The sequence below is a fragment of the Pteropus vampyrus genome, unplaced genomic scaffold (assembly GCF_000151845.1).
Source record: "Pteropus vampyrus isolate Shadow unplaced genomic scaffold, Pvam_2.0 Scaffold14, whole genome shotgun sequence".
NCBI classification, from domain to species: domain Eukaryota; kingdom Metazoa; phylum Chordata; class Mammalia; order Chiroptera; family Pteropodidae; genus Pteropus; species Pteropus vampyrus.
Window position 1 is genome coordinate 8,995,791 of NW_011888795.1, and position 26,499 is coordinate 9,022,289.

The 26,499-nt window shown below is 34.6% G+C and overlaps 1 protein-coding gene and 1 pseudogene across 1 annotated transcript in view; both read right to left on the reverse strand.

The window, feature by feature from the left end:
• Positions 1–26,499, reverse strand: part of VPS8 (VPS8, CORVET complex subunit) — a 255,708-nt gene that overhangs the window by 102,093 nt on the left and 127,116 nt on the right. The window contains exons 29-36 of the mRNA XM_011383477.2: positions 26,293–26,364; positions 21,076–21,195; positions 19,991–20,047; positions 16,575–16,657; positions 15,743–15,827; positions 14,802–14,900; positions 9,587–9,676; positions 6,377–6,423 (exon numbers count right to left, since the gene is read on the reverse strand). Coding sequence (XP_011381779.1) covers positions 6,377–6,423; positions 9,587–9,676; positions 14,802–14,900; positions 15,743–15,827; positions 16,575–16,657; positions 19,991–20,047; positions 21,076–21,195; positions 26,293–26,364 — 653 coding nt within the window. The remainder of the gene's footprint in view (positions 1–6,376; positions 6,424–9,586; positions 9,677–14,801; positions 14,901–15,742; positions 15,828–16,574; positions 16,658–19,990; positions 20,048–21,075; positions 21,196–26,292; positions 26,365–26,499) is intronic.
• Positions 6,087–6,209, reverse strand: LOC111734291 (annotated as a pseudogene).

The following is a 26,499-nucleotide window of genomic DNA, read 5'->3' on the forward strand; positions in this document are numbered from 1 at the left end:
CTACCTACCTACCTACCTATCTTTCTACCTGAAATGTCTGAAGATTAGGGGATGATGATGTATTAGGATTTCAAACTTGAATTTGAGCTGCTGGCAAAATACTAGCCAAAATTATGATACCTGGTGGTAAGCCTGGCCAAGCTGATAGACACTCACTCAAGTAGAAATGTATTTTTATATGTCTAAGTTCATAAACATATGTAATATCCTAATTTTTTTTTATTTTAACTTTGAAATACGCTGTCAACACTGTATCAATATCCACAGAAACACTGACAGATTCAACTTAAATCCAATGTATAACCATTTCCGTAAACTACCTTTTTACTCCTTGGCAAAAAACACTCATTCTCTTAGCAATGTTCAATTTTTATTATGATTAAAGACTTAGAAATACAATGCGACATTTTATGCATTTTTTTTTCCTACAAGAAAATCACACCGTATATTTCAGAGGCCTCCAGGACATTCTTAACAAAGGCTAAAACGACATTACCAAGAAAATCATGCTGAGGAAATTATTGTGAATATAAAGATGCTTGCACGTTCTCTATTCCTTATGAAGCTTACAGCCTCACGAAAAACATCAGTGTCCTTTTGTATTTTCCTTCAAGCAACCTCAGTACACAAAAGACCATTGGATGTAAATATGCCAGGAGAACTCCTGTGAGAATTCTTGGCCAGCAGGAATGCACACAGGGAGTGGGGGTGGGGTAGGGCTTTATGTGGCAGCTGTACCAAAGAAGGGAATTGGAAGATGCAGCAAATCCTTTCTCTCCCAAGCTCTGGCTACAATTCAGGCAAATAATTTGTTTCTGGAGGATTAACAGCCTTCCCTCTCCCACCCCCAACCAGACTATCTAATCTTTCTACATACAGATGTCACCAGTATCTTTGTAGGTCAATTAATTCTACTGAAGACATTTACATAGCAAAAATAGCAAAGAAAGTGAATAAAGTAAACAGAAAAATATACGAATTTAATTAGACTCCTTCTTCCTTTAAAAATATTGAAAAAAAAAGCTACTCCCTCAAAAACAACTCAATGAATACATGTAAATGTTAAATCAAATATGCATACACTATATACACAGAAATGAGAATCCTATTAACTCAGGTTTTTGGAAAAAGAACAAAAAAAGCAATATTCTTATATGACACATATATACAAGCAGTCCCCATCTCAAAATAACTGTTTTTGTTCATTTTTCTCTATTCTCCGGAATGCTGCTATAGGAGCTTCATGGGGAGGATAAACCTAGATGTTAAAAAAAAAACAAAATCTTATTGCTTACACAGAACAAAAAGGGAAGAATCGAAGGCATAAATAGTCTGAAGTCTGCCAGGGAAAACTACTAGAGAGGGCAGTTACTTGTATATTCTCATCATAAAAGTGTCACATAAGTATACTTATTCTTGATGTTCTTTTGTCCCTATTGTGAATGAAAAAGAGATTCTGTAATAAATCTGGTATATTCAAGTGACTGAAAGTAACCTCATAGGGTGATCAGATCATAAATTCTAACTGGGCAGGTCATGGTGAGTAGTCACACCGTAGGCATATAACTTCTTTAGTAAAAGGTTTTTCTTGGCCTTAAGCAAGCCCTGACTATGTTTCTGTACATCTAGGTTAACATACCTTTGAAATGCCAGAGTAATCCTCTTTTTCATACTCCTCAGAGACATAACCACCCTCAAGGGAGCACATAATCCTCTTAACTAGCCTATAAACCAATCATAGAGATTTCTCTATCTTGCTTTCTCCTTTCTCCCACTTTCATGTTATCCTCCTTAATTCCAAATGTTGAAAAAGACCTGCAAAATAGTCATTCTCTGGAGCATTTGACATCTTGCTTCCCAGCACGTCATCAGTTTGGTTCCAATAAACTCTTATGAAAATTCTCTGCAGGTCTGGATGTTCTTACAACAACACTAATTATCTTTTTCCATATTCCCCTAGTTTCCTACTTCATTTTTCCCAGTACCTAACAAGACTCTAATCCTTTACTTCCGGTTAGTCAACAAGCATACTCATTTGAAAAGGCCAAAATGTGATAGAAAATCAGTCATTCAGAGATTATTGTAAACTAGTCCATACTACTTCCTTTCTTCTTATCCTAGAAGTCAGTGGGTATTGGAAAAGTATTTTTTCATTAGTGTGTATGCTTTACTGTATGTATACTTGTATATTCTCACCATAAAAGTGTCACATAATACTGAAATTGACAAAGCAACTAGAAGAAGTTTTGATTGGGGAATCAAGGAAGGAGGTAATTTTGGATTTAAAATGATCTACCTAAGAACAATGCTACATATCTCAATATGCTTATGAAATGGGAACTTGAAGAAGTGTGTGCATCCTGTTCCCCTGGAAAGAAGCGGGTAGAGTGGGAGGAGGCAGAGGGCACCAAAGACAATAATTCTATAATTCAAACTTTGTCTAAGGCCAGCTCAGGAAGCAACTCCTCCTTATTCCCTCTGCACTCAACCTTCTTAACATTGTTCCTCTCCTTCAATCCAGAGGAACACACTACCCCAAAATATAGTACCCCAAAATATGGTACCTTGGCATACTGAATATTTTAAGCTGAAAACATCTGAGAAATGGCGGGTGCACGAAGGACTCTCCGTCCTCCCCCTTCACACCGTAAGGAGATCATAAGACCTTCATGTGAGAGGTGCTCACCCTATACCTGGAGGAAAGGAGTATCCTTATCTCTGAAGATGCGCACGAAGAGGAATCCAAACAGCTTTCTCCATGTATTATCCTTAGCTCATATCTTCTGGTCCTATCACGTTTTCCTATAACTTTCTACTCTTCATCAAACCTAGCAAAAAATGCTCATGTTTAACTGCTTCTTCAGGTCTTCATTTCCTTATGAAGGCTCTCATATAAGGTAAAATTTATCCTAAATAAATCTGTATGTTTTCTTCTCTTAATGTGTCTTTTGTTACAGAGTCTCAGCCAAGAACCTAGATGGGTAGAAGGAAAAGATTTTTCTCCTTCTCCCACTATTATATATTTACATTGTGCATTAAACAGGCTTTTATAGGTTAATCTGAGATACTGTCACTTAAAATGATCTTTACATAAACATGATTGTATTAAAATGCCAAACATCAAACTTACCAATGAATTTAGAGCATAATCTAAATTGATATCTGCTCACTATATAAGACATAAGGTAAAAGGATAAAATATGATAAATTCTGGATTGGGACTCTCAAAGTACACCACCACATCTTTGACATCTTGGAGATGAATCAATATGAAATTGAGCTCTTTAAAAGGTAGAACTAAAGTCTCAGTCCTGTTAATCAAAGGCTCTGAGGGGTATGAAAAAATAGTAAGGCAAACTTTATTTGGACTATCATGATAGGTATAGGGACTACTGCAATGGGGTTTTGGCAGTAGGGGAGAGAGACTACGTTCAACCCTAAATGCAACAAGGACAAGTGGGGATTTATAGCTAAAGGTGGGGTGGGGAGGTGAGAAGGCAGTTGTGGATAGAAAATTACTAACAAGGTAGAGGAATTCTTTGATGAACTGACCTAACAGGATTCTTGCTGAAAGCAAGCCAGAGTGACCACATATTACTGGGGAATGGAAGAGTTTGGACAGATATTTTGGCTGATCAGATACTAAGAGTGGGGGATTCTAGCTAAACTGACTTAGCAGAATTCTTGCTAAATCAAGACTGCAAGGATAGAGATAGAAGCCCAAAGTCAGACCTAGTGGAGCCAAGGATTCAGAGGAACCTGAATAAAGTTTGGTCAAGGGGAGAATCTTTGTCAGCTCCTAATTTCTGCTAGGCTAAAGTAAAGCTGGAAATTTGGCTGTTGTCAAAAGTGAGGACATTCTAGATCATGTTGATTTTGGGAAGAGGGAAGAGGAAGGGCTGTAGGTATACTGCTTCTCTCTGAAGCAGGTAAGAGAGGACCTTGAAGCCAAACTGATATGACGAGAAGGAATAATGTTGTTAGGTAGCTAGACATGAGTGACAGAGGAACAAAGGAATGGAGGCGCAGGCCAGAGACCACTCAAAGAACACCTCATTAGCAGTTAAAGAATGTCTCCTGCATTCTGGAAGACAAAGGACAGGAGGGCCATAACTTATAGCTGGTTCTATCTGGCCACAGACGCTTGTGCAGAAGGTATTACCCTAACCTGCCCACAGCCTCAGCCTCATTATACCATCATTATAATACCATGTTCATGCCTGGAAGTTCATGAATCTAATTATTACAGACTGAATTCTGGGTAAGCACATGTGCACTAGGCAAAGAGTTATATAGCAGCCAAGTGTCAATCAAAATGATCTCACATGCCAATTACCTAGGAACATTTTTGTAACCACCCATCACAGCCTGGATATAATACAAACCTTCTTACTTCTGCAGGTACAGCCCTCTCTTTCCCTGCTATAACCCACTCCCCATGGGGGTGCGCATCCTCTTTTCCATACTCTTTGCTGCATCAGCATCAGCAGGGAAGAACCAAATTAGCATCATTAACGTGCCCCCCGCACACCGCCCCTATGTCTCTGGGGCAACACTGGAGTTCAAATCGCCCCCAAATGGTAACAATGTGTGACAAGTTAATTCAGAGTAATTATCCTGGGTTAGGGTTAGTTCGAGAAGAGAAAATATACCAAGTAAATGTAAAATAATTTGTGGTTTGTTAGTAAACAAAACAACTTTCACAGTACTTTTAAAGGATCTTACCTAATTAATATCTTTCAAATGTAGACATAGGTAATAACAGAGCAAGCCTTTCCATGGAAGACATCGAAAACTCTTGTGATGTGTCATTTTTATTACTGCGAAGTTCAAGTAGCGATTGCAATATCAGAGCAAATGATAGTATTGATATTTATATTACCTAATACTGGTATTTTTTTTTTAATTTTAAAGAAGTACGATTTGGTCACCATTATCTTTTATACTTTATTACATGTGATAAAGGCCAAGTTCAAGGCTGAACTTAATCTGTCCAGCTTGAGTCTCTCCTGGTAGGATAGCTGGAGGAAAATGACTTGGTTAAAATTAATTATCCTAGAAGAGGAGTCAGTCCTAAGAGAATAAATCTGACACAGATACTTTGAAAAGTTACTGAACTGGGGTGCAGGGGAAAATGTAGACAGATTGTCTTTCTAAACATCTGCATATGCATATTTGTATGACTCTAAATTTAAATGCAGCACAGCCTGCTCAAGGTTTTAATGATTAAGAATTCAAAAAAATTATTATAATCAACAAAATTACTGTTATTTTGGTATTTAAAAATAGCACAGAACAGTGGAAGAACCAAAACTGATATCATAATCACTAAAGCAAGTAAATGACTGTTTTCAATGGCTACTATACATTAAAATGCAACTTAAAAGTTCGTATGTCTGATGTGAAAGCTGTGTCATCTGGAATATTACACTTAAACCACTGACTCCTAATTCTAGGTGTACATCAAAAATATCCCCACCCGTGGTAATTCATAGGCCCAGGCATCTATGTTTTTCAAAGTTTCTTAGGTGATTCTGACACACACTGCTGGTTAAGAGTGACTGTCTTAGACGGTATTAAATGTCATTACACTCAACTCCCAATGTACTCCATTTCGTCACAACAAAATGTTAAGATCTCACATGCAGAGATGGTTTGCTTACAAATCCATTGCTAATTTCATCATCTCCTTGGGCTACATTTTATTTGATGAGTACCACTAAATAACATTTAAAAAACATTTAAACTTTCCTTCTCACACCACCCGGAACAGTTATTTAAAACTAAGCACTATGAATGAGAGTTTAAAAGGTAAAATTTAGATGTGGGCTGAGACTAGGTGTTTACTTTGAAAGTAAAGCCATCGATCTGCAGTATGGAATAAAAGAAAGGAGTGAAGTTAGGATAGAAAAGAGAAGCTAGATGGTTATCGAATTCCTTGTGAAACATGTCTTTGTGGTATGACTTCATTATCTTATTTGAATTATTTTATTAACTCACTCTGTATGCTCATGTTCAAATAGAAAGAAAAGTATTCCTTTAGGCTATAAACTATTCCAGATCATGGATTTTTTTTTTTTTTTTAACACCTACAGCACCTGGTATTTCTAAGTGGTCTTCCATCCAAGTACTAAGCAGGCCCGCCCAATCCTGCTTAGCTTCCAAGATCAGACGAGATCAGGTGCGTTCAGGGTGGCATGGCCGTAGACTTAGGTCATGTATTTTGAAATAATCTATGTAACTGCTACTCCCACTAATATTAAAAATCAAGAGCTGAGTATACTATTTGGATATCATGGGCTAGTTTCTTAACCTCAATTTATTTTCTTTGATTTCTCATCTATGCATTATGAAAAACTAAGGTTTATCAACATACCTTGGGTCAAGAAGACTCTGCAGAAATTTGAAAAGCAAAACCTGGTTCTGAATAAAAAAAGAGTAAAAAATATAATATTAAAACAAATTCTTCAAACTATGCCATGGTAAAGAGTAACTATAGAATATCCCTTTAAAATAAACACACACATGTGATTATTTCCATGAAGCCCTCTGTACAGATCTAAGAAATTCTAAAGAATCATTTGGAGAGCATTTCCTCTCAGTAACTCTAATCAGTGTCACACATTTGATTTTGAGTGGAGAAGAAACACAAACACCTTGTTACCGCAAAAAAAAAAAAAAAAAAAAAATTAAAACAAACAAAAAACAACGACAAAACCCTCTACTGAGACAAAACCCTGAGCAGTTCCCAACATGAGGATGCTCTGAACTGCTCTGCTGCTCGTGAGTTCTGGCTGCACTGATGGGTTCACACTGCTTTACCTAGTGCTTCTTGTGACAAAGGCTTATTGTGAGATAGTTAATCTAGGTAGGGTGGGAGTGTGAAACCCCAATAACCACCACCACCAAAAAAGCTCATTAACTCCCCAATATAATAAACTACAGAAGAGATGGCAAACTGCAACACACTAGCAATTCATATGCCATGAAATCTGGATTCTATTTCTTCTACTTATTAGCTTGTGACTTTTTGTAAGTCAGACTCTCTTATTTATTCAGTTTACTTATGTGTAAAAGAGAACAGCAGTATCTTTTCTACTCTCTGCACAGGATAGAGGTGAAAATTAAATGAGATAAACCTTAGAATACCATATGACTATTAATAATGTTTCTGAGGTCTGAGGAAAGCTAAGCAAAACTTATCATAGCTTAGTTTTTCTTTTTTGACCCACTTAACCTTCACCTATAAAAAGCAGGGAGCCCTCAAGACTGAAAAGGACTGTCATTTAGAATATGATATTTTAAATATGTTTATCAGTCTTTGATTTTCTATCTTCTCCCTGGCCTGTCACTTTATTTTATACGACTCCTGGTTATAACTTAATATTCTGGCTTATTTTTTATTCCAAGAATTCTGAAAACAACGGTTAGAGACATATTACTTGCCATCAAAAGTAAAGGCACTTTAAAATTTGTACAGGATTCTCACATAATCAATAAAGCTCTGCAATAAAAGAAATAGTTCATTTCTTTAAAAGAAATGTGTAAGAATACACAAACTTTCCATGGTCAAATAGACAATCTTTTTTTTTTTTTTTTTTAAATCCATGACATTTCAGCTTTTATACATTTGCCTGATGAATGACATTATGTATATTCATTTTACCTAGCCTCTCTACCTCTAAATATCTTTAGAGACTATAGGAAAAAAGAATAGTGCAATAGATAATCTTACATTTTAAATGACAGTAACAACACTATGAGTAGATTCATCAGAATCGCTGACTTTTAAAGGGTGTAGAAATTCTTTTAAAGGGTGTAGAAATTCTGTGGGTTGAGAGTAGTTTTAGAAGAACTGTCCTCCTGTTGCCCCTCACTGGAATGGGTTAGATGACCCTCCACATACTTCCTCAGTACCATGGGCAGTGCTCTATCATCATTCAAGTTCAATGACTCTGCAATTGTCTTCTGGATTATTTATCTTCCTTGAGCACAGGCATACATTTACATACTTTCGTATCCTCAGCACTTAACAATGCTTTTGGCCCACAGCAGGTACATAAATATTTATTGACTTAATTAACGAGTCTTCATCTTGAGTTAATGGGCCTCATGATGCTAGACAACCAAGCCTGATATCTGGGAGTCATTTTTAACTCCTCCCACCACATTCAACTAATTTCTAAGCTCTACACATTTTACTGTCCTCTCCACTGCCACTTAGTCCTGGTCCTTGCCATCTTTTGCCTAGACTTTCTAACTAGTCTCTCTCCTCCATTTGTTCTCTTTGCCAGTACATTTCCACACTATAGAGTTTATTTTCTAGAAGGTGAATCTAATGATGTCACTCTTTTGCTTAAAAAAACTTTAGTAATTGTTCAGTACACAGAAGATACAGTATAATTTCTTAGCATTACATATAAGACTTCAATATCAGGTCCTGAAACTCTATTTTCCAGCCTCTATACTTCTAACTCCTCCCATCCAATCTACCTTTTATAGTTTAATCTAATGCTTCTTCTACCACTGTCCCCACCACATCATGCTTCACATAAGTCTGACCATTCTCTGAATAAGCATGTTGCTTCACGCCTTCAAGTATTTACATACATAGAGCACTTTATCTAGAAAGCCCTTCCCAGTTCTCTGCCTAGAAAATGGATACCAATCATTCAAGACCCAGTTCAGGCTCTGAGAACTCCTGTCTTACTTTCTCGCACTGTCTATCACCCTCTCCTCTTGTTCCTGCAGGACTTTTTACATATGTCTGCTGTAGTGTTCACAACATCATACTGTAGTTATATAAGTGCTTGTCTGTTCCAGAGGGGGAAAAAAAAAGATTGTATTCTTATTTGCGCCTCCCAGGGCATACCACGCTGTGGTACAAAGTGGGGCCACAATAAGTGCTTAAATGAATGAATTCTATATCTTTGTCTCCCATGCCAGCTGCCTCCCACTCACTTCTCTGGTTTCTATCTTGCATATCTATCACCTATTACTGTTATTACCACTTGAGGACTCTGGGTTGTGCTTCATGTCCTTCTCACTATCCTATTCCCTACCTCTATCACTTGTAGTGACAAGTGGAATACTAGGTCCATTAAATAGTACTTCGAACGGAGCATCTCAATATTCAGCATTAATATAGGTAATATTCTAGGTAAGATTTTCCAACAAAAATTCTAAATAGTCAGCATTAAACCAATTTGAGAATAACAAAAGTCGGAATAAATAACATGAACCTCAAAGAGAGTACAACTATCGTTCCTATAGCAAAAGAAAATGGGGAGTAGGGGCCTGAGGAGAGAATCTGCTCAATACGATTTCTAGAATAAGGACTGGTTATGGTCCAAAATTGTTTCTGTGATGTTAATGTGTATTATACACAAAGATGAACTCCCTCATTTCTAGACTCAGATCATTACGTAACTGCTCCCAAATACAAACACACACACACACACACACACGATGTGTAAATGGCAACTATTAATTGAGGAAATTACTACAACCAAAAGTTCTTAGGTGGATATGCAATAATTGTCTCTCTACTAGGTGTTTCTTCCCAATGTATTTTTATATTATTTACCTGAAGTTTTTTAATGACTGTTTCAATCTGTTCAGAAAAGTGAGTAGCAACCAGTTCTGCAGCTTTACAGGGCTTCAGGGACACAAGTTCCTAGAGTAAAAGAAAAAGATAAAACCTTTTTGTTAAATCTTTAATGTTAATTTAAATTGAATTTCCATAGATGTGAAGCATGATCATCTACCTCAATATTTTTATGAGCTTTTACACTGCATTTTGAAAGACCTTGATGTAGGGCCTCAATTTAAAGGCACGTTGTAAATGAGCAAAATTTAAAATGTGCCACATAAAAAATCAGATTTGATATAAAAGGTAATTAAGAATTCTGAAAAAATAAAAGCATTAAAACTCTGGATTTAGGCCACGATATCTGCAGGATGATCAGAAAGAACAAAAGCTTCCCAAAATCCCCATCAGTGAATTTCACCCTTGAGCCTAAAGCAATAACTTGAAGAAATGAAAAAAAGAGTATAGTTACAATTTCTCTGGTGAAGAATTCTAAAACTTTACTTCTGATGCCTGGAAATATCTTAAGAAATCAACTTAAGGTCATAAGTCTTAACTGAAACTTAGAGCTTGACCACTATTAATTAACCACTGTTAATAAGATCTATTTCTGTCAAATATAAGACTTCCAATTTGTCCTCTCCTTAAACTTTCCTAGACACTACTGGCTACCCTTTATTTCTTGAAACTCTCTTCTTACACAAATAAAATGGAAAGAACAAATATAGATCAACATGGTATTATCAAATAAAAATTAGGTAAGTTAGTGTGACTGCAAAATTCATGGTATATCTAATAATTTGTGTTAGTATTTGTAGATTAATAATGAGTTGACACAAATAATTGTGGTTTATACTACTTTCACAGAATATATCTCAAAACAGAGAAGGCACAACTAATCAATATTGCAGCGAAAAGTAGGACATTACTACTGATCCGCAGACATTAAATAGATAAGAAACTATTGTGAATTAATTTATGTCAAGAACTTGAAAATTTAGACACAAAAGATAAATTTTTAAAAATATATAATTAAATAACTGACTTAAGAAATTGAAAACCTGCATTAATTTTTGACCACTAAAGAAAGTGAATAGTCAAAAACCTTTCCATATGGAAAACTCTAGACCCAAATAGATTCACTGGTAACTTCTGGCAACCATTTAAGGAAGAAAAATTCCAACATTAATTAACCTCTTAAAGAGAACAGAAAAAAGGAAACCTCTTAAGCTCATTGGATAAGGCTAGCAAAATTCTGATACTGAAACCCAGTAAGACAATATAGGAAAGAAAAACTACAGAAATTAATCATGAACATTGATACAAACATCCTAAATAAAAACAAAATCAAACAATATCTAAAAAGAATAATATACCAGGATCAAGTTGTATTTATTTATCCACAGAATTCAGGGCTGGTTTAATAGCAAAAAAATTTACCATAACAATAGAATAAGGTAGAAAAGGTGATAAAATTCTTCCTTAAGAAAACTATTGACATAGTAGAAATAGAAGACTTCCATAAAAATCCTTACAGTAAATACTGTACTTATGTTGGAAATTATAAAATTGCATTAAAAATAGCACTGTTATGCTAAAAATATAAAGTTGTGACAGCAAATCTAACAAAGGATGGAAAATCTCTAAGAGAAAGTTATAAAACTTTATAAAAAATATTGAATAAAGAGTTATAACACATGGTTATAGATTGGAAGACTCAGTATTGTAAAGATGTCAATAACATTCAAAATGATTGACAGATTCAATGTAATCCCTGTCAAAATCATAAGGTTAAAAAATTTTTTTGTGGAACTTGACAAGCTGGTTCTAAAATCTATTTGGAAGTACAAAGGGTCCTGAATAGCCAATACTCTCATAAAGATAACAAGATTTATCATAAAACAATGATATTTAAAATACTTCTGTGGTACTGATGCAGACACAATAAATAGACCAATGAAACAGAAGAGGGCCCAAAAACATAGACCAAGCATATAGATCCTTGATATACTTATGACAAAGTAGCACTTCTGAGCAATGGGGAAAGACAACCTTTAAAATAACTGTGCTAGGAAAATTGAGCACCAATATTTTTAAAAATTAATTGGTCTCCCATCTTATTCATTATAAGAAAATTGCTTTCAGGTGGACCTAAGATTTAAAGTTGGAAAAAAAAACAAAACAAATCAAGAAAGCTTTTTGACAATAATATGAGACTTCTTTAGTGTAGAAGAAAAAAAAAATGATTATTTTGACTTATTTAAAAAAAAAACTTCTTAAAAAGAACCATAGAAAAAAGCCATGGAGTAGAAGAAGATATTCACAACATGCATCACTGAAAAAAGACTAATATCCAGGAACACATAAAAAGCTTCTATAAATCAATAAGTACAAAAGACATTATAATAGAAAAATGGGCAAAAGACATAAATAGGCACATCACAGAAAGGAAATTTAAATGACCAATAAATATGAAAAGTCTATCAATCTTGTTAGTAACTAGGATATGCAAATTTAAAACATGATGAAATATCATTACATGTCCGCTAGATTGGCAAAAGTTTTAAATCTAGCAAGGATGTAGAGCCAATGGAAAATCTCATTTAATGCCAGCACCTGGTAAAGTTTGATATTTATCCCCATTAACTGGCAATCATAGACTCTGAACAGAGATTATTGAATGTTAGCATGCCTCAAAACCACTTTGAGAGCTTATTAAAACATATTGCTGGGTCCTATCCCCAGAGTTTCTAATTCAGAAGGTCTAAATTGAAGACTGAAACTGCATGTCTACCAAGTTTTAGCTGATATTATAATGTTGGACTGGAGATCAAATTGAGAACCACTGGCCTAGAGAAATGCATGTGGCTGTGCTCAGATGTGTATCGAAGAATGATTATGAATGGACTATTTTTAATAGTCAAAAACTAGAAACAACTGAAATGTTCACTAATAATAGAATAGATAAACTATGATATACTCGTAAAATGGAATATTACACAACAATAAAAATGAACCACAGCTACATACAACAAAATGTACAAACTTCTCAAAATATTGAGGAAAAAAAAATACAGAGTATAACTTCATTTATATGAAGTTCAGAAACAAGCAAAATAGAAATAAAATTTGTAGGGATGTAGGTATATGCAGTTAACAGTAGTAGAAAGGCAAGAGATTATCAGAAAAACCAGGATAACAGGTATATCATGGGAGGCAGAAGACAGTGATTAAGAAAGAAAACATGGGAAGTCTGAGGTATTAAAAATAACTATTTTTTGGTCTGGGCCTGGAATGTTTGATTTTAATGTTTTATTAATCTGTATATTCGCTTCATGCACTTTTTGGATATTTTTTATATTTCACAATAATAAATATTTTTAAAAATCTAATGGAACATGTTTTGTCCAGATTGGAAAAACCATCTTAACTGGTGATTTTTTTACCTGGAATCCACAGATCCAATCTAAGAATGGCTTTTCGGAGGTCTGTGAATCCCTGAAATTGTAAACAAAGTTATGTATCTGTGCACATGTACATTATGAGGGCACAGGTCCAAATCCTCCATTAGATTCTCAAAAAAGGTCTATAATCCCCAAAGTATTTAGGACCACTAATCTATACACTGAGTATACTGTCAGGAAACTTTATTATGAGGACTTTTACCCCTACCGACTTAATGTTGATTTTATTTACATTACTAAAGCCACAGAAGTCCTTCAACCAAAAGTCTATATATTTGTAATCACAGTCTTAAGAGTTATTAAAAAGTTCAAGGTGAAAAGAATGTACAGATGTGAAGAAAACAGTCAGCAGAAATAACTGTTGTGCAGCAAAAAAACTTCTCTCCAGTGTGAGTTTTCTGCTGAGTAATTTGTTTGCTCATTGATTAATTCATCACGTTTCACATTATGCAGAGAGACATAGCTTCATTTTTGGATGTCTGGAGCCCATGTGCTCAAACCACTGCATAATGCAGATGAAGTGAAATGAAGAATGAGCCATAATGTAACTATGGAGACTTAAAGGGGATGATGAAAAGAAAAAGAATGCAAAATGATTAAAGAAGAGAAGATATAACTCAAAATAGGAGGTTTTCTTGGGTTCTTGCATCAAGATATACTCATCTTGTCGTTAGCAGAAATATCATAACATTAAATAACATGTGTGTGTGTGTGTGTGTGTGTGTGTGTGTGTGTATTCTCAATCCTATAGATGAAAGTGTAGAAATTACTTCAGAACACATATTTGATGACCGACTTTACCTCTTTCACACCAGATGTCTTACATAAGATGTTGTTCACTTTTCTGATCTTTCTAAACTTTACAACCATCAGGAACTAGAACAAAGTGTTCAAGTCATATGAAATGTTTTCTGAGTTTCAGAGCTCATCTTTTCTTATCATTTTAATATGTACTAAAAAATTTAAAACATGTCGAATAACCATATCTTTCACTGCATCTCTAAACCCATCACCAGAAGTTACCCCATCACCTGATCCTTACTATAAGGAAGAAGAAATAAACTTTTTGGATATAAATGTTATATCCAAAACTAGGATTACTTCAGCACCTTTTGTCATTGCTTTTTTCAATAATCAGTGACTCATAAAACAAAATTTAAAAATACAATATGAAAATAATTGGACAGTCTGAGATGCATTCTAATCACATGTTCATCACACATTATTAGTCTCTCCATTCAGACATCTAGAAGTATGTTTTTTAAAAAGAACTTTTTGTTTCAATGTCAGCTCTTGAATTCTTGTAAAACAGCATGCATAAACAAAATCAGAATCATCATCCTGTTACAGAAGGAAGGGAAATACATGAGAGAAAAACTCATTGCAGAAATGTTTCTAAAATTCCATTGGGTGATTGGTAGGGGATGGCTCTCATTATGTATTGGTGAAAAAGACCAGGAGTACTCTCAGAATCATTCTAAAACTGCTGTAAAAAACCACTAATATCCCAGTTTGTCAACCAGCTGATTGAATGTGGGTTATTTTCAGAATTCATGATATAATAAATTGTATATGACATAGGCTTTATGAATATAAATATGAGGTGGAATAAATTATCTGAAAAAGATGTTAATCGGCAAGTAAATCACCTTAATAATATGACACTTGCCACTGCTTAGTTAGCATAGCTTAATTCAGAAGATGTCTATACAAGTGAGGAAGTTTAAAAAGTTTTGTTGAATCAGCACCTCAATATGATCCATTGCTTTCTGCCACACAGACTGCTTCTCCTCTGCACTGTGTCCAGGGATAGATAAGATGTTGTGAATGTAGTTAAAGACTTCTTCCTAAGGAGCACAAGACAATATAATTTATTCATTAATTCACTCAAGCAATCTATGATCACTCTTTACTATCAGTACCAGTGTTGATAAATATCTATCGTTCGGAGATAGAAAATCTTTTGGAAACAACTGATTAGTGGAAAACTGACACTAAAGAGAAAAAGTAATTGTTTAAAATTTTAGGGTAGATTCTTAAAAGCTGCAAATCTGTTCCAGTTAATTTTGGTCTCATTTTCATTAACCTAATGAGGGAATATCATACTTTTGTCTTTGGTGGTCCCTGTTCACATTCCCAATTTCATCTCAAATCACTCTTGCCCTTGTCTATTGTGCTCTACTTATACTGATCTTCATTTATATGATCTCTATTCAGTTCTCCAAATGTGCCAAAATTCTCCCCTACCTCGGGGCCTTTGCATAAACAGTTCTCTAACCCTGAACACCTTTTTGTTGCTCTCTGCTTGACTGACTTCCTAAATTCCAAAGTCACTTTATGTCACTTCCTCTGAGATTCCTTCCCTGGCTACTCTGCATATGGCAGTTCCCCCATTATCCTCTAATGTAAAATCTAGCTTCTCTTCACAATTTGTAATTATATATTTGGTTTCTGTCGGTCTCTACCACTAAACCATAAGTTCTAAAATTGCAGGAACTATATCTGTTTTAATTATTGCTGTATACTTTGCTAATAGGTGCTCAATAAAAACCTACTGAATAAATGAAATGAATCAGCAAACACATGTCCAAATATTTCTACTGAACAGTTATACTTACTGAATAGTTATATCTACTCAATGGAGGGAGGGAATGAGTAAGAAAAAAGGGTAAGCGGGCTCCTGACTCACCTCTCTTAGTGGGTCACGTAAATAGCAATCGATAATTTTGTCATATTGGTGTTCTCGTTCATACATAAATTCACAAATTTGATAGCTAGAACATAAAAGGAAAAACTTCAGTGTATCAAACAGGCAAGTGGTTATTAACTTATTGTTTCAAAAAGTTTGCTCAGACATAGAAGTTAGTATTAAGAAAAATAAATAGAGTAAATGTTATTTCTAATGCTAAATGAAGTTACAGTATCTAAGGGGATGAATATCTTTTATTCCTCTAAATACAGGTTTAATATGCTGAATACTATGTTTATAATATATTTCAAAGCTGGGTAGAAAATAAATGTTAAAGCAACAATGTGTCAATAAAAATACTTAATATATTAGATATCAATTAATTATTTGATGTTTCTATGTTCAGAATTAAATGTCAAATGAAATATTCAACAAACTAGATAAACAGTAGTGCTAAAAAATAGCACCTTATTTGCTTTGTTAAATTCTGCATTGTTTATAATATATATATAAATAACTGTCAAACATCTATTAAATAAAATGAGAACTGCAAGTAAAAAAGTAACTAAAATAATAAATCGTAAGATTGTTAATTCGTTTTTATACTAAAACAAACGTACAAACACTTTCAATTTACTCACTGTTAATTTCTGCAAATTTAACTAATTTCTAGACGTGAGAGGCAAAAACTTTCACACTTAGGTTTTTTGTTGTTATTTGCATAGTTTTTCTTAATTAAAAAAATGGCAATGCATAAGTATACTGGGCTTCAAGTTAGAGAAATGTAATTTAATAGTTGTATTAACTAATACATGGCTTCAAAATGACTTACAATTCTGCTTTTTCTGCCATACGAATGAGCCGACTCTCTTCAAATTGAACTATGCCTCCAGCCTGCAGCAATTCTAAAAGGACCTGAACATTTAAAAGTAATGAGTGAAAACACCTTGGAATCTACTTTTATTTACTAGATCTTTAAGAGTCCATTCAGCCACATAAACCATAACTTTTTCCTTTTGTCTTAAATACTTGCTGATGATTTTGGCTTGACTTTCACATGTATGATGGGTTAGACTGCCATTATAGGGTTGATCATATTGTATTTAAATCTTACAAACAGATAAATGACTATTTTTCAAACATGGAAGGAATGCCACAGTGTTTGCAAATAAAGCCTTATTAGAATATCTAACTGATCCTCCAGTAAACTAAAAGTGTCCATATATATACTTTCAAGAAGTGAATTTTTGTCTAGTACTTTTATGTCCTATGGTTCTCACGGTTCTTTGTCTTATGGTCCATAGGTAGTATCCATGTTTACATGTTATTTTTTCTAATAAAACATTGGGGGTTTTCACAATAGCATTATTCACAAGAGCCGAAAAGTGGAAACAACCCAAATGTCCATCAATGGATGAATGGATAAACAAAATAGGGTATATACATATAATGAAATATTATTCAGCTTCGAAAAGGAATGAAATTCTGACATATGCTATGACATGGATGAACCTCAAAAGTATTATACAAACTGAAATAAGCCAGTCACACACACACAAAATACTGTATGATTCCCCTTATAGAGGATCCTAAAGTCGTCAAATTCATTGAGACATAAAGTGGAATGGTTGTTGCCAGGGGTTGGGGGAGGAGGTAATGGCGTGTTATTGTTTAATGGGTACAGATTTTGTTTGGGAAGATAAAGTTCTGGAGATGGATGTTGGTAATGGTTGTACAACAATGATAACATACTTAATGCCATTGAATTATACATTTAAAATAGTTAAAGTGACTAATTTTATGGTACATATATTTTATCACAATAAAAAACAAAGAAAATCATTGGGGTTCATATTAATAATTTTAACACACTAAGTACCTAAAATGAAAAAGGTGACTAGGATGTTGTGACAGATTCAACAGTATTTTAAAATAAACCTCAAAATACAATAGAATTGTTATGTAGTCATCAGAATACAAAAAAGCTCTCTTTTGCATTTAAGTTCAAGATCCAGAGAAACAGGACCCTTTTTAGAACTCCAGGAAACCATTCACCAAAGTATTTTTCTAACGTGGGAAATTGATTACTTTCAAGTTTAAAAAAAAAAAGGCAGAAAAGAAATAAAACCTATTCAAACTTTACATTTCAGAACCCTAAATTAATCCATTTTGAGTAGGACTACATACTGTTATGTAGAACAACTATGGAGTCAACCCCATCAGATGGAAGCCTCAGTAGGGAGTAACATAATAGAAATGCCATTGCTGGAGCCAATCTTACCAACACACTAGAGCTGACTGTTACATTTTCAGGAATTTTGTAAGTCGGCTGTTAAAAACAGCCATTGTTATAAATTAAATTATATAAACTTACAGTTAAATAAATTAAATTAAAAATGATGGTAATACTCAAAACTCACCACTTGCCAATTATTTTACTACATTTTACTGTGTATTCTCATGAGGTTAGTTTCTATAACTGTATCTGTATGGTGGAACTATTACATAAGGGTGTGGTACTGTGCATCTCTTCCCAACGCTTTGCTCAATGACATCATGTTGGTAGGCTGAAATCAGCCATGGTGGGAGTACTTACACCATGGAAACTGGCAAATGCTGTAAATCACGGCTTTTCACATTTTTAAAAGGTTGTAAAACAAACAAAGAATATGTGACAGTCACGAATATGTGGCCCACGAAGCCTAAAATATTTACTCTTTGGCCCTTTCCAGAAAAAGTTTGCTAATCCTTGGTTAAGAAAGTGAGGGAGATGGTATTAATAAGGCAATCAAAATTAAAAGTGTGCATGTGGTAGTCATCACACTGTGAATAGCACAAAAAAATGAAGGAATTATTTTTTAATATAAAAAAACTGTTATCTGATTCAGCAAAGAAGTCGCTTCACTGATGAATGAGTGACATTTTGACATGCTTTCATTGTTGCACTTTCATCTTACTCATTTACATAAAAGAAAGTATCAACCAACATTCACATCAGAACTGAAGAGCCATTAGTTAAACTTTTATCAACATTCCACCAGAAAACAATAAGAAATATCACATAAACGAATTCTGATATATAACAATTTGTACAAGGGAAAGAGTGCTGAATTAGAAGGGAAGGAAATGGGTTCTAAGTTTCAACTTTGAGCAATTTTGTCAGTTTTCTGTTATTTCTAAAATGAGTAGAAAAAGAAACTAGATAATCTCAAAGGGGTCTCCCAATAATAGAATATTACTATCCAATAATTATTTTCCAAGGTTTGGCTTTTACATTTAGATTTGGTTTTTATTTGTTAAATTTAGATATTTATATAAAAAGTTTTAATCATTTTATATAGCAACACCATGCAAATCAGTGGATCAACAGAGAATTAGGAGCAAAATTGAGAGGTCCACATTACTGTTTGTATTCAATATAATTTAAGAGATAACTACAATTTTAGCAGCTGTTCTCTTCCCTGAGGTAGTCTGCAGCAGTCACTGGGCCACAGCTGTGCAGAGTAAGGAGTCACTGTTACTATCCAATGTTTTTTATCTGAATCTCGACCTCTCAGCCATGGACTACTACCATAAAAAATCAATATAGCTCTCAAAGTACTTAATTTTTGTAGCTTACCTAACAAAAATCTGGCTATTGATTTTAAATGGGTTGACTTTCTTAGTGCTCACAATATCATGGGTAAACTTTTAAAGAATCCTACTCTTAGAAAGGACCCTCAAGGAAGTGGCAAGTGGTAATCAAACAGTTACTATCTCACAGTGGTTAGTGGAGGGAGAGGTGGGTTTTAGTTTCCAGAAATGGTTAGCCCTAAAGCAGTGGGGCTAGAGGGCACTCCTCAAAAGTTGAGTGTCTCATTACTCAGGATCCTGCGGTCTTTCTGGTTCAGGGCTACAGCAGCTAAGAATGGTTTTCTCAAATTAATGACACTGGTGGAAAGCAGAACACAACAGGTGCCAATTGTTTCTACATATGGAGAAGGATGAAGTGTTGTTCTTTTTGGTATCAGGCTAAATGCAAGACAGGTCCAGCCTGCCTAGGAATTTAGTTTGATATAAGCTCCTTACATATGTACTTGTAACAACCATCCACACTATTTTCTGGTTTCCACTACCTAGTTAGTATTAAGGTTTGGCACAAGTCATTTTCCCCTTATGCCTCATGAAATCTAGCACAGAAGAGTTCTTTCTGGCTTACTCTGTGGTCTTTCCTACTCTCTAGCAAAAAGGAGTTCTAAGAGTTCATACCTGCTGTCTTTCAGAGTGTCGGGAATCATCGTCAGGACTACAGAGGAATTCAAGGACCTGGTCAAAGAAAAAGTATTTTTTATTGGATTCCAGCATGCGCACCATAACACTGTCACAATGAAAACAACTACCCTATCTATATCACCCATTCATTGACACGCGGCCATAACAAATACCACAGGTGTATGGAATCTTCTCAACTGAGTGGCCATAGTACATGACGCAGAAGAGTCAGGTATGCTACAATTTAATATGTATCTTACACACATTTTTACTTTATGTTTAGAAACATAACTAGAAGGCAGTGTGATCTATATACCTTAACTTTAAGATCCTTGATACTATGGACCAAGCGAATCATGAACTTTGGAGTCGGGCCACTTAAATTTGAATTCTAACCTTATTAACATTTATTTGTAATAATAACACATTAATAACACATGACTCTTCACCTCTCCAGGCTTTATTTTCCTCAATGGGATAACAACTATACCAATTTCAGAGCTATTGGGAGCACTGAGTTCATATATAAACATAAAATTCTGGCATGCAGCCTGGCACTATGAAGAGCTCAATGAATGTTTGTCATTAGCATTTATCTGCAGGTAAAAAAGTATTTTCATTGCCACCTGTGGATACATAGGAGCTATTTAACTGGGATTAGGAGATGACATTCACAGTCAAACATCTGTAAGTAAATTCAGATTTTCTAAAAGTAATCCCTCCTCTAAATGATCAACACAGTAGTCTTACTGCCAATGAGGTTGGTGATTCTTAAATTGGAAAATTCTTGAGCAAAGAAATCTAGGCAACTTGGAGCAACAGAATAATTGAGAGAACAGAATCTCTATAAACTAGTCTCAACAAACCATACTCCTATGATACCAAATTACTAGGCAAAATCATACTACCCAGAGACATCATTGAAAAAAAACTAAATTAGACCCAAATCAAAACCTTAACAGGCTTCTCCATGATACGACACATATCCTATAGCCTATTAAGAAACCGTGAAATCCAGTGAACTTTTCTATGAACAGTAATAGAATAAAGACAATTTAGCTCTCATTGTTAAAGATACTCACCTGATCAAAGAGGGTTCTGTTTACAAACAAGGTATTATCAGGCTTTGCAAGCTGCCGGGCAAGGAATGTGAAGAGACAACCCACTTGTGAGGGAGTAAAATCTGAATTCTCCACCATAACCTGACAAGCAAAAGAGACCCTTTATTCAATACACCATCTGGTTTGAAACAAACAAAAATGTACAATGAGATGCGAAGGGGCTCACTGCTGAAGACTCATGAAAAAATTCTTTTATTGACTGCAACAATTGAGTTCAATACCATTCAGAGAAAGAGCATGACTATCTGCATGCTCTGAAAGGAGCATTTAGCGACTTTTTAGCACATTTCTAGCGGCTTTTGATGAGAAATGAATTGTTAGGTAACTTTCAAAGAAATATTAATCATGTTTCCCTCTTGAATTCTTAAAAAAGAATCCTACTAAACTTAAAGTAACTGCCCACCAACACAGGGAGTTACTTTGGGGTTTAAAAGTAAGGTAACTTGAGAGTGAAGGTATCCCAGAAAAGAAGTCAACTAACCCATGCAATGAAGCGAATGGCTTCTGCCTTGTCTATAAGCAGTTTTCTGAACAGATGGTTTGGCATAACAGGCTTTTTACAACCACAGAGAATTATCGAATCATAATCATTCCACTGCTTTAAGTAAGCTGTCCTCTCCTGAGTACCTACTATGTGTAAGATGCTACAGTAGATGGCTTCGAAGTAATTATAAATGAGAATGCATGGTGAGACAGGTAAACATACTTTAAATAAAAGGAGTAATGTCATTAGCACTATTATAAAGGAACAAATGACTATAGAAGCACTGTGGGGAAAATTCAGTTTGACTGGGGAGAACTAAAAAGAAATGAGAAAAGTACTTTTTTTAAACTAAGATTTAAAGCTCACGTGGAACCCATGACAGGGGAAAATGTATAATCCAGTTAGAGAGACAAGTGTCAGCAACAGCATGGATGTAGGAAAAGATGAGTTTGTTTGGAAGAACTATGGGTTTCATTAGAATGCAGCAGGATACATGAGGAGGAAGGAGAAATTAGATTGAAAGAAAAGATTAGGCCTCAAATGTCATTCTAAAAATTCTAAAACTTATTCCATAGAAAACTAGGGGGTGCGGTGGGGCGGGAGCGGGGGTGGTGGCTATTAAAGGTATTCGACCAGGAGAGTTGTTCGTAATCAGTACTGTGCTTAGTACATTATCCTGTCAGCAGTGTATAGGATAAAATAACAGAAGGAAGAAACAGAAAGGCGAGAGACCGAGATGCATGTGACTGAAGGGGTTCATGGGAGAGAAGAGGTTCTGAACTAGGGCAGTGATAACAAAAAGGGAAGGTGCAAATGACACTGCGGAAAGAGAGGAAACAAGACGACTGGGCACATATGTGGAAAAGTGTGGCTAAAGGAGGAGTAAAAACTGACAAATCTTGAGCCTGAGAGGCAGGTAGGATAACAATGCCATTAGCAGAGAGAATGCAGAAGTTTGGGAAAGAAGATAATGTACTGTTTTAGACAGCTGAATTTATGGAGGCAATTCTACAACAAATTAGAAAACAGTATCCTCTTATTAGCGAAAAGTCCTCTGTTCCCTCAGACTATTCTCCATTCGAAAATAAAGTATAAGATTTTTCTTATTATAAAACATTTCCTTGGGGCCTAGCTTTTGGCCTACCTTTTCTTACTTTGCTAGCAGTATATCCCTTTCTTTTACTCTTCCTGCTTTTGTCCAGTAATCACAGCTTGCTCACGTACATAATTGATCATACCTTCATCTTCAATTTTTGGAATAATTTGAGAAGAACAGGTATTAACTCTTTAAATATTTGGTAGCATTCATCTTTGAAGCTGTCTTGGACTTTTGTTCTTTGGGAGATTTTTGATTACTGATTCCATTTCATTGCTAGTAATTGGTATATTCAGATTTTCTATTTTTTTATAATTCAGTTTTGGAAGTTTGTACATTTCTAGGAATTTATCCATTTCTTCTAGGTTGCCCAATTTGTTGGTGTATAATTGTTCAAAGTCTCTAATGATCCTTTGTATTTTTGTGGTGTTGTTTGTAACTTCTCTTTCATTTCTGATTTTATTTGGGCCCTCTCTCTTTTTTTCTTGATGAGTCCGGCTAAAAAATTATCAAAAGTTTTTTTCGAAGAATCAGCTCTTAGTTTTATTGATTTTTAATTGTTTTTTTAAGTGTCTATTTCATTTCAGGCATGAGAAACAAAAGCAAAAAAAAAAAAAAAGACACTACATCAAACTAAAAAGTTTATGCACGGCAAAGGAACCATCAACAAAATTAAAAGAGAACCTACTGAATGGGTGAAAATATTTGCAAATAATATATTTGATAAGGGGTTGAAATCCAAAATACATAAAGAATTCATTCAACTCAATATTAACACAACAATCAGATTTAAAAATGGGTGAGGACCTGAACAGACATTTTCTCCTAAAAAAATATAGATAATTCATATAACAGGCACATGAAAAGATGCTCAATATCATTAACCATGAGGGAAATGCAAATTGAAATCACAATGATATACCACTCACACCTGTCAGAATAACTATTATCAAAAAGAAGATATAACAAGTGTTGGTGAGGATGTGGAGAAAAGGGAACACTAGTGCATTGTTGGATAAAGTGGTGCAGCCACTATGGAGGGTTCTCAAAAAATTAAAAATGGAAGCACCATATGATCCAGCAATCCCACTTCCGGTTATTTATCTGAAGAAAATAAAAACACCAATTTGAAAAACCATGTGTATCCCATGTTCATTGCAGCATTATTTACAATAGCCATGATATGAAAGCAACCATCTATAGATAAACAAATAAAGAAGATGTGGTATATACACACAATGGATTATTACTCAGTCATAAAGAATGAAATCTTGCCATTTGCAGTATGGACCTAGAGGGAATTACATTAAGTGAAAAATAAGTCAGAGAAAGACAAATACCATATGATGTCACTACTATGTGGAATCAAAAAAACATAACAAACAAAGCAAAACAGAAACAGACTCATAGAAACTGAGAGCAAACTGGTGGTTGCCAGAGGGAAGGGGGTTGGGGAGTAGAGGGAACAGGCAAAATAGGTGAAGAAGATTAAGAGACACAAACTTTCGGTTACAAAATAAGTCATGGGGATGTAAAGCACAGCATAGGTAATATAATCAATAATACTGAAATAACTTTGTAAGGTGACAGATGGTAACTAGAATTATTATGGTGATCATTTTTTAATGTAAAAAATATTGAATTGCTATGTTGTACACCTGAAACTAAAATAATATTGTATGTTAACTATAATTCAATTAAAAGAAATAACAAAACAAACAAACAAATCCTCACAGTCTCTACCTATAGGGAGCTCAACTCCAGGTAGGAAAATATATGTGTAAATACTTACCATACAGTGTGCCAGGTGTAGCATAAAGTTATATGAACACAGACAAGGGGCAAGCTAATCAAACTAAAGAGTGGGAGAGGACTCTAAGAGTTTCTCGTGGATGATATTTGAGTTACATCTTGGAAAACTATTAGGCATTTGCCATGCAGAAAAAGAGAAGGCAAAGGCATGAGAGGATAAAAGAAAACTCACACAAAGAATATAAGCCTTAAAGATGACAAAGAAAGCTCAGTGAATCTCAATAATTTCAGACAGTTGAGACTTTCGTAATGGCGGGGGCAGTTATAGGGAAGTAGTCAGAGACCAAAAAAATATAGAAGGATCTTGGATGTCATGTAAAACAGCTTAGATAGGTATGGCAGAAACTAGTACTTATGCTCCAACATCTGTTCCTCCCTCCTAACTTAGAAATAGAACTCCTCATTTTTAGCTAAACACATGGTCATACACAATACAGAGTACATTTTTCAGTCTCTCTTAGCAGCTGAGGGGTTATACATCTAAGTTCTGATCAACATGATATAAACAGAATTGTAGTAAACAACATGTAAGAAATTTTCTTAAAAAGAGGAAACACTATCTTCATCTCTTTCTGCATTAAGGCTGGGTAGAATGCAGAGGTAATGACTAGAGCCTGAGCAACCATTTTGGACCAAAAAACAGAAACCATGGACAAAGAATAAAAGCAATAAGACAGAAGGAATCTGCATCCCTGATAAGTTTATGGAGCTACTCTACTAGCTAGATCTGGTTGCCCATCTAAGACTTATATGAGAAAAAAAATTCTCATCAATTTTTTTTGAATTTTCTCTCACAGCAAAACTTAATTCCAGCCGATCCAATGGAGAGTCATAGAAGAATATTAGGTAGAGAAAAGGCAAGATCACAAAGTAAAGGAGGACAAAATTAGGTATACCAATTTGATAAGCATTTTGGAAATCTAGGTTAAAAATTCTCCATACCAGCCACCTGGATCAAACTGGCATTATTTGGGATAAGCTTAGCAAGCCGATTCTCATATTTATCACTGCCTATCTTACAAGGTCAATAAACAGCTTAAATGATGTAATGTATATAAATGTGCTTTGAAAATTATAAAGTACTACAAATGTAATATATTAATGTTATGCACAACTAGAGAACATTTTCATATTGGTCTCTTGTCTAAAATCTAAAAGTCACTATGAGGAAGAAATCTCCATTTTACAGCCAAACGAACAGGATGAAAACTCTAAGCTTTCAATTGCAAGAAGAAACTGGCCTGGTTGAAGCTGTGCAGATGGAAAGGAATCTGTCTCTGCATTCATTCATTAGCAACAGCATGAGTCTTAAAATAGCTTTGGAATGAATCTAGTTAGATGTAGACTGGGATGATCATTTCTGTGTGCCTCAAATCATTCTTAAGTGCCACCTATCATCTCATTACCATGGCAAAACTATGGTACTACTTTGGCAACACAGTGATGTTGGTATGAGACAAAAAGAGATTCTTCACATTAATTATTTTATCAAAGCACTCTGAAGTCAGTCTCTATTATTGTGTATAATCATACTAACGTAGCCATTATCACAATAGACATTTCTCAAGAGTACCCTGTATTGTAGTATAGAGTCTAAAGTTGTAAATTTTTTGAATGAATGATTAGTATTTTATTCAGCTTTTGAAGACAATGACATCATAATAAAAGTTTAAAATGTTTAACATATCGCTTCATTAAACAAGATTATTTCAGAACTTTCTATAAAGTAATTCAATTTTCTTAATATCTACATCAATACAAAGACATGTATTCTTTGAATACTTACTTTCAACAAAATGTCCACGATACGTTGTTGATATTCTACAGCTTGCTTGTCATTTTTAAAATCTTCAAAAGTCTAAAAGGGAGAAATTTTAAAAAATAATTATTTGCAAATTTTAGAGGGAAACAAAATATTAAATTCTTATTAATAGCTAAATTCCCATAAAAGATAACCATTGCTCATCAAGTTTTTCTTTATACACCATTAATA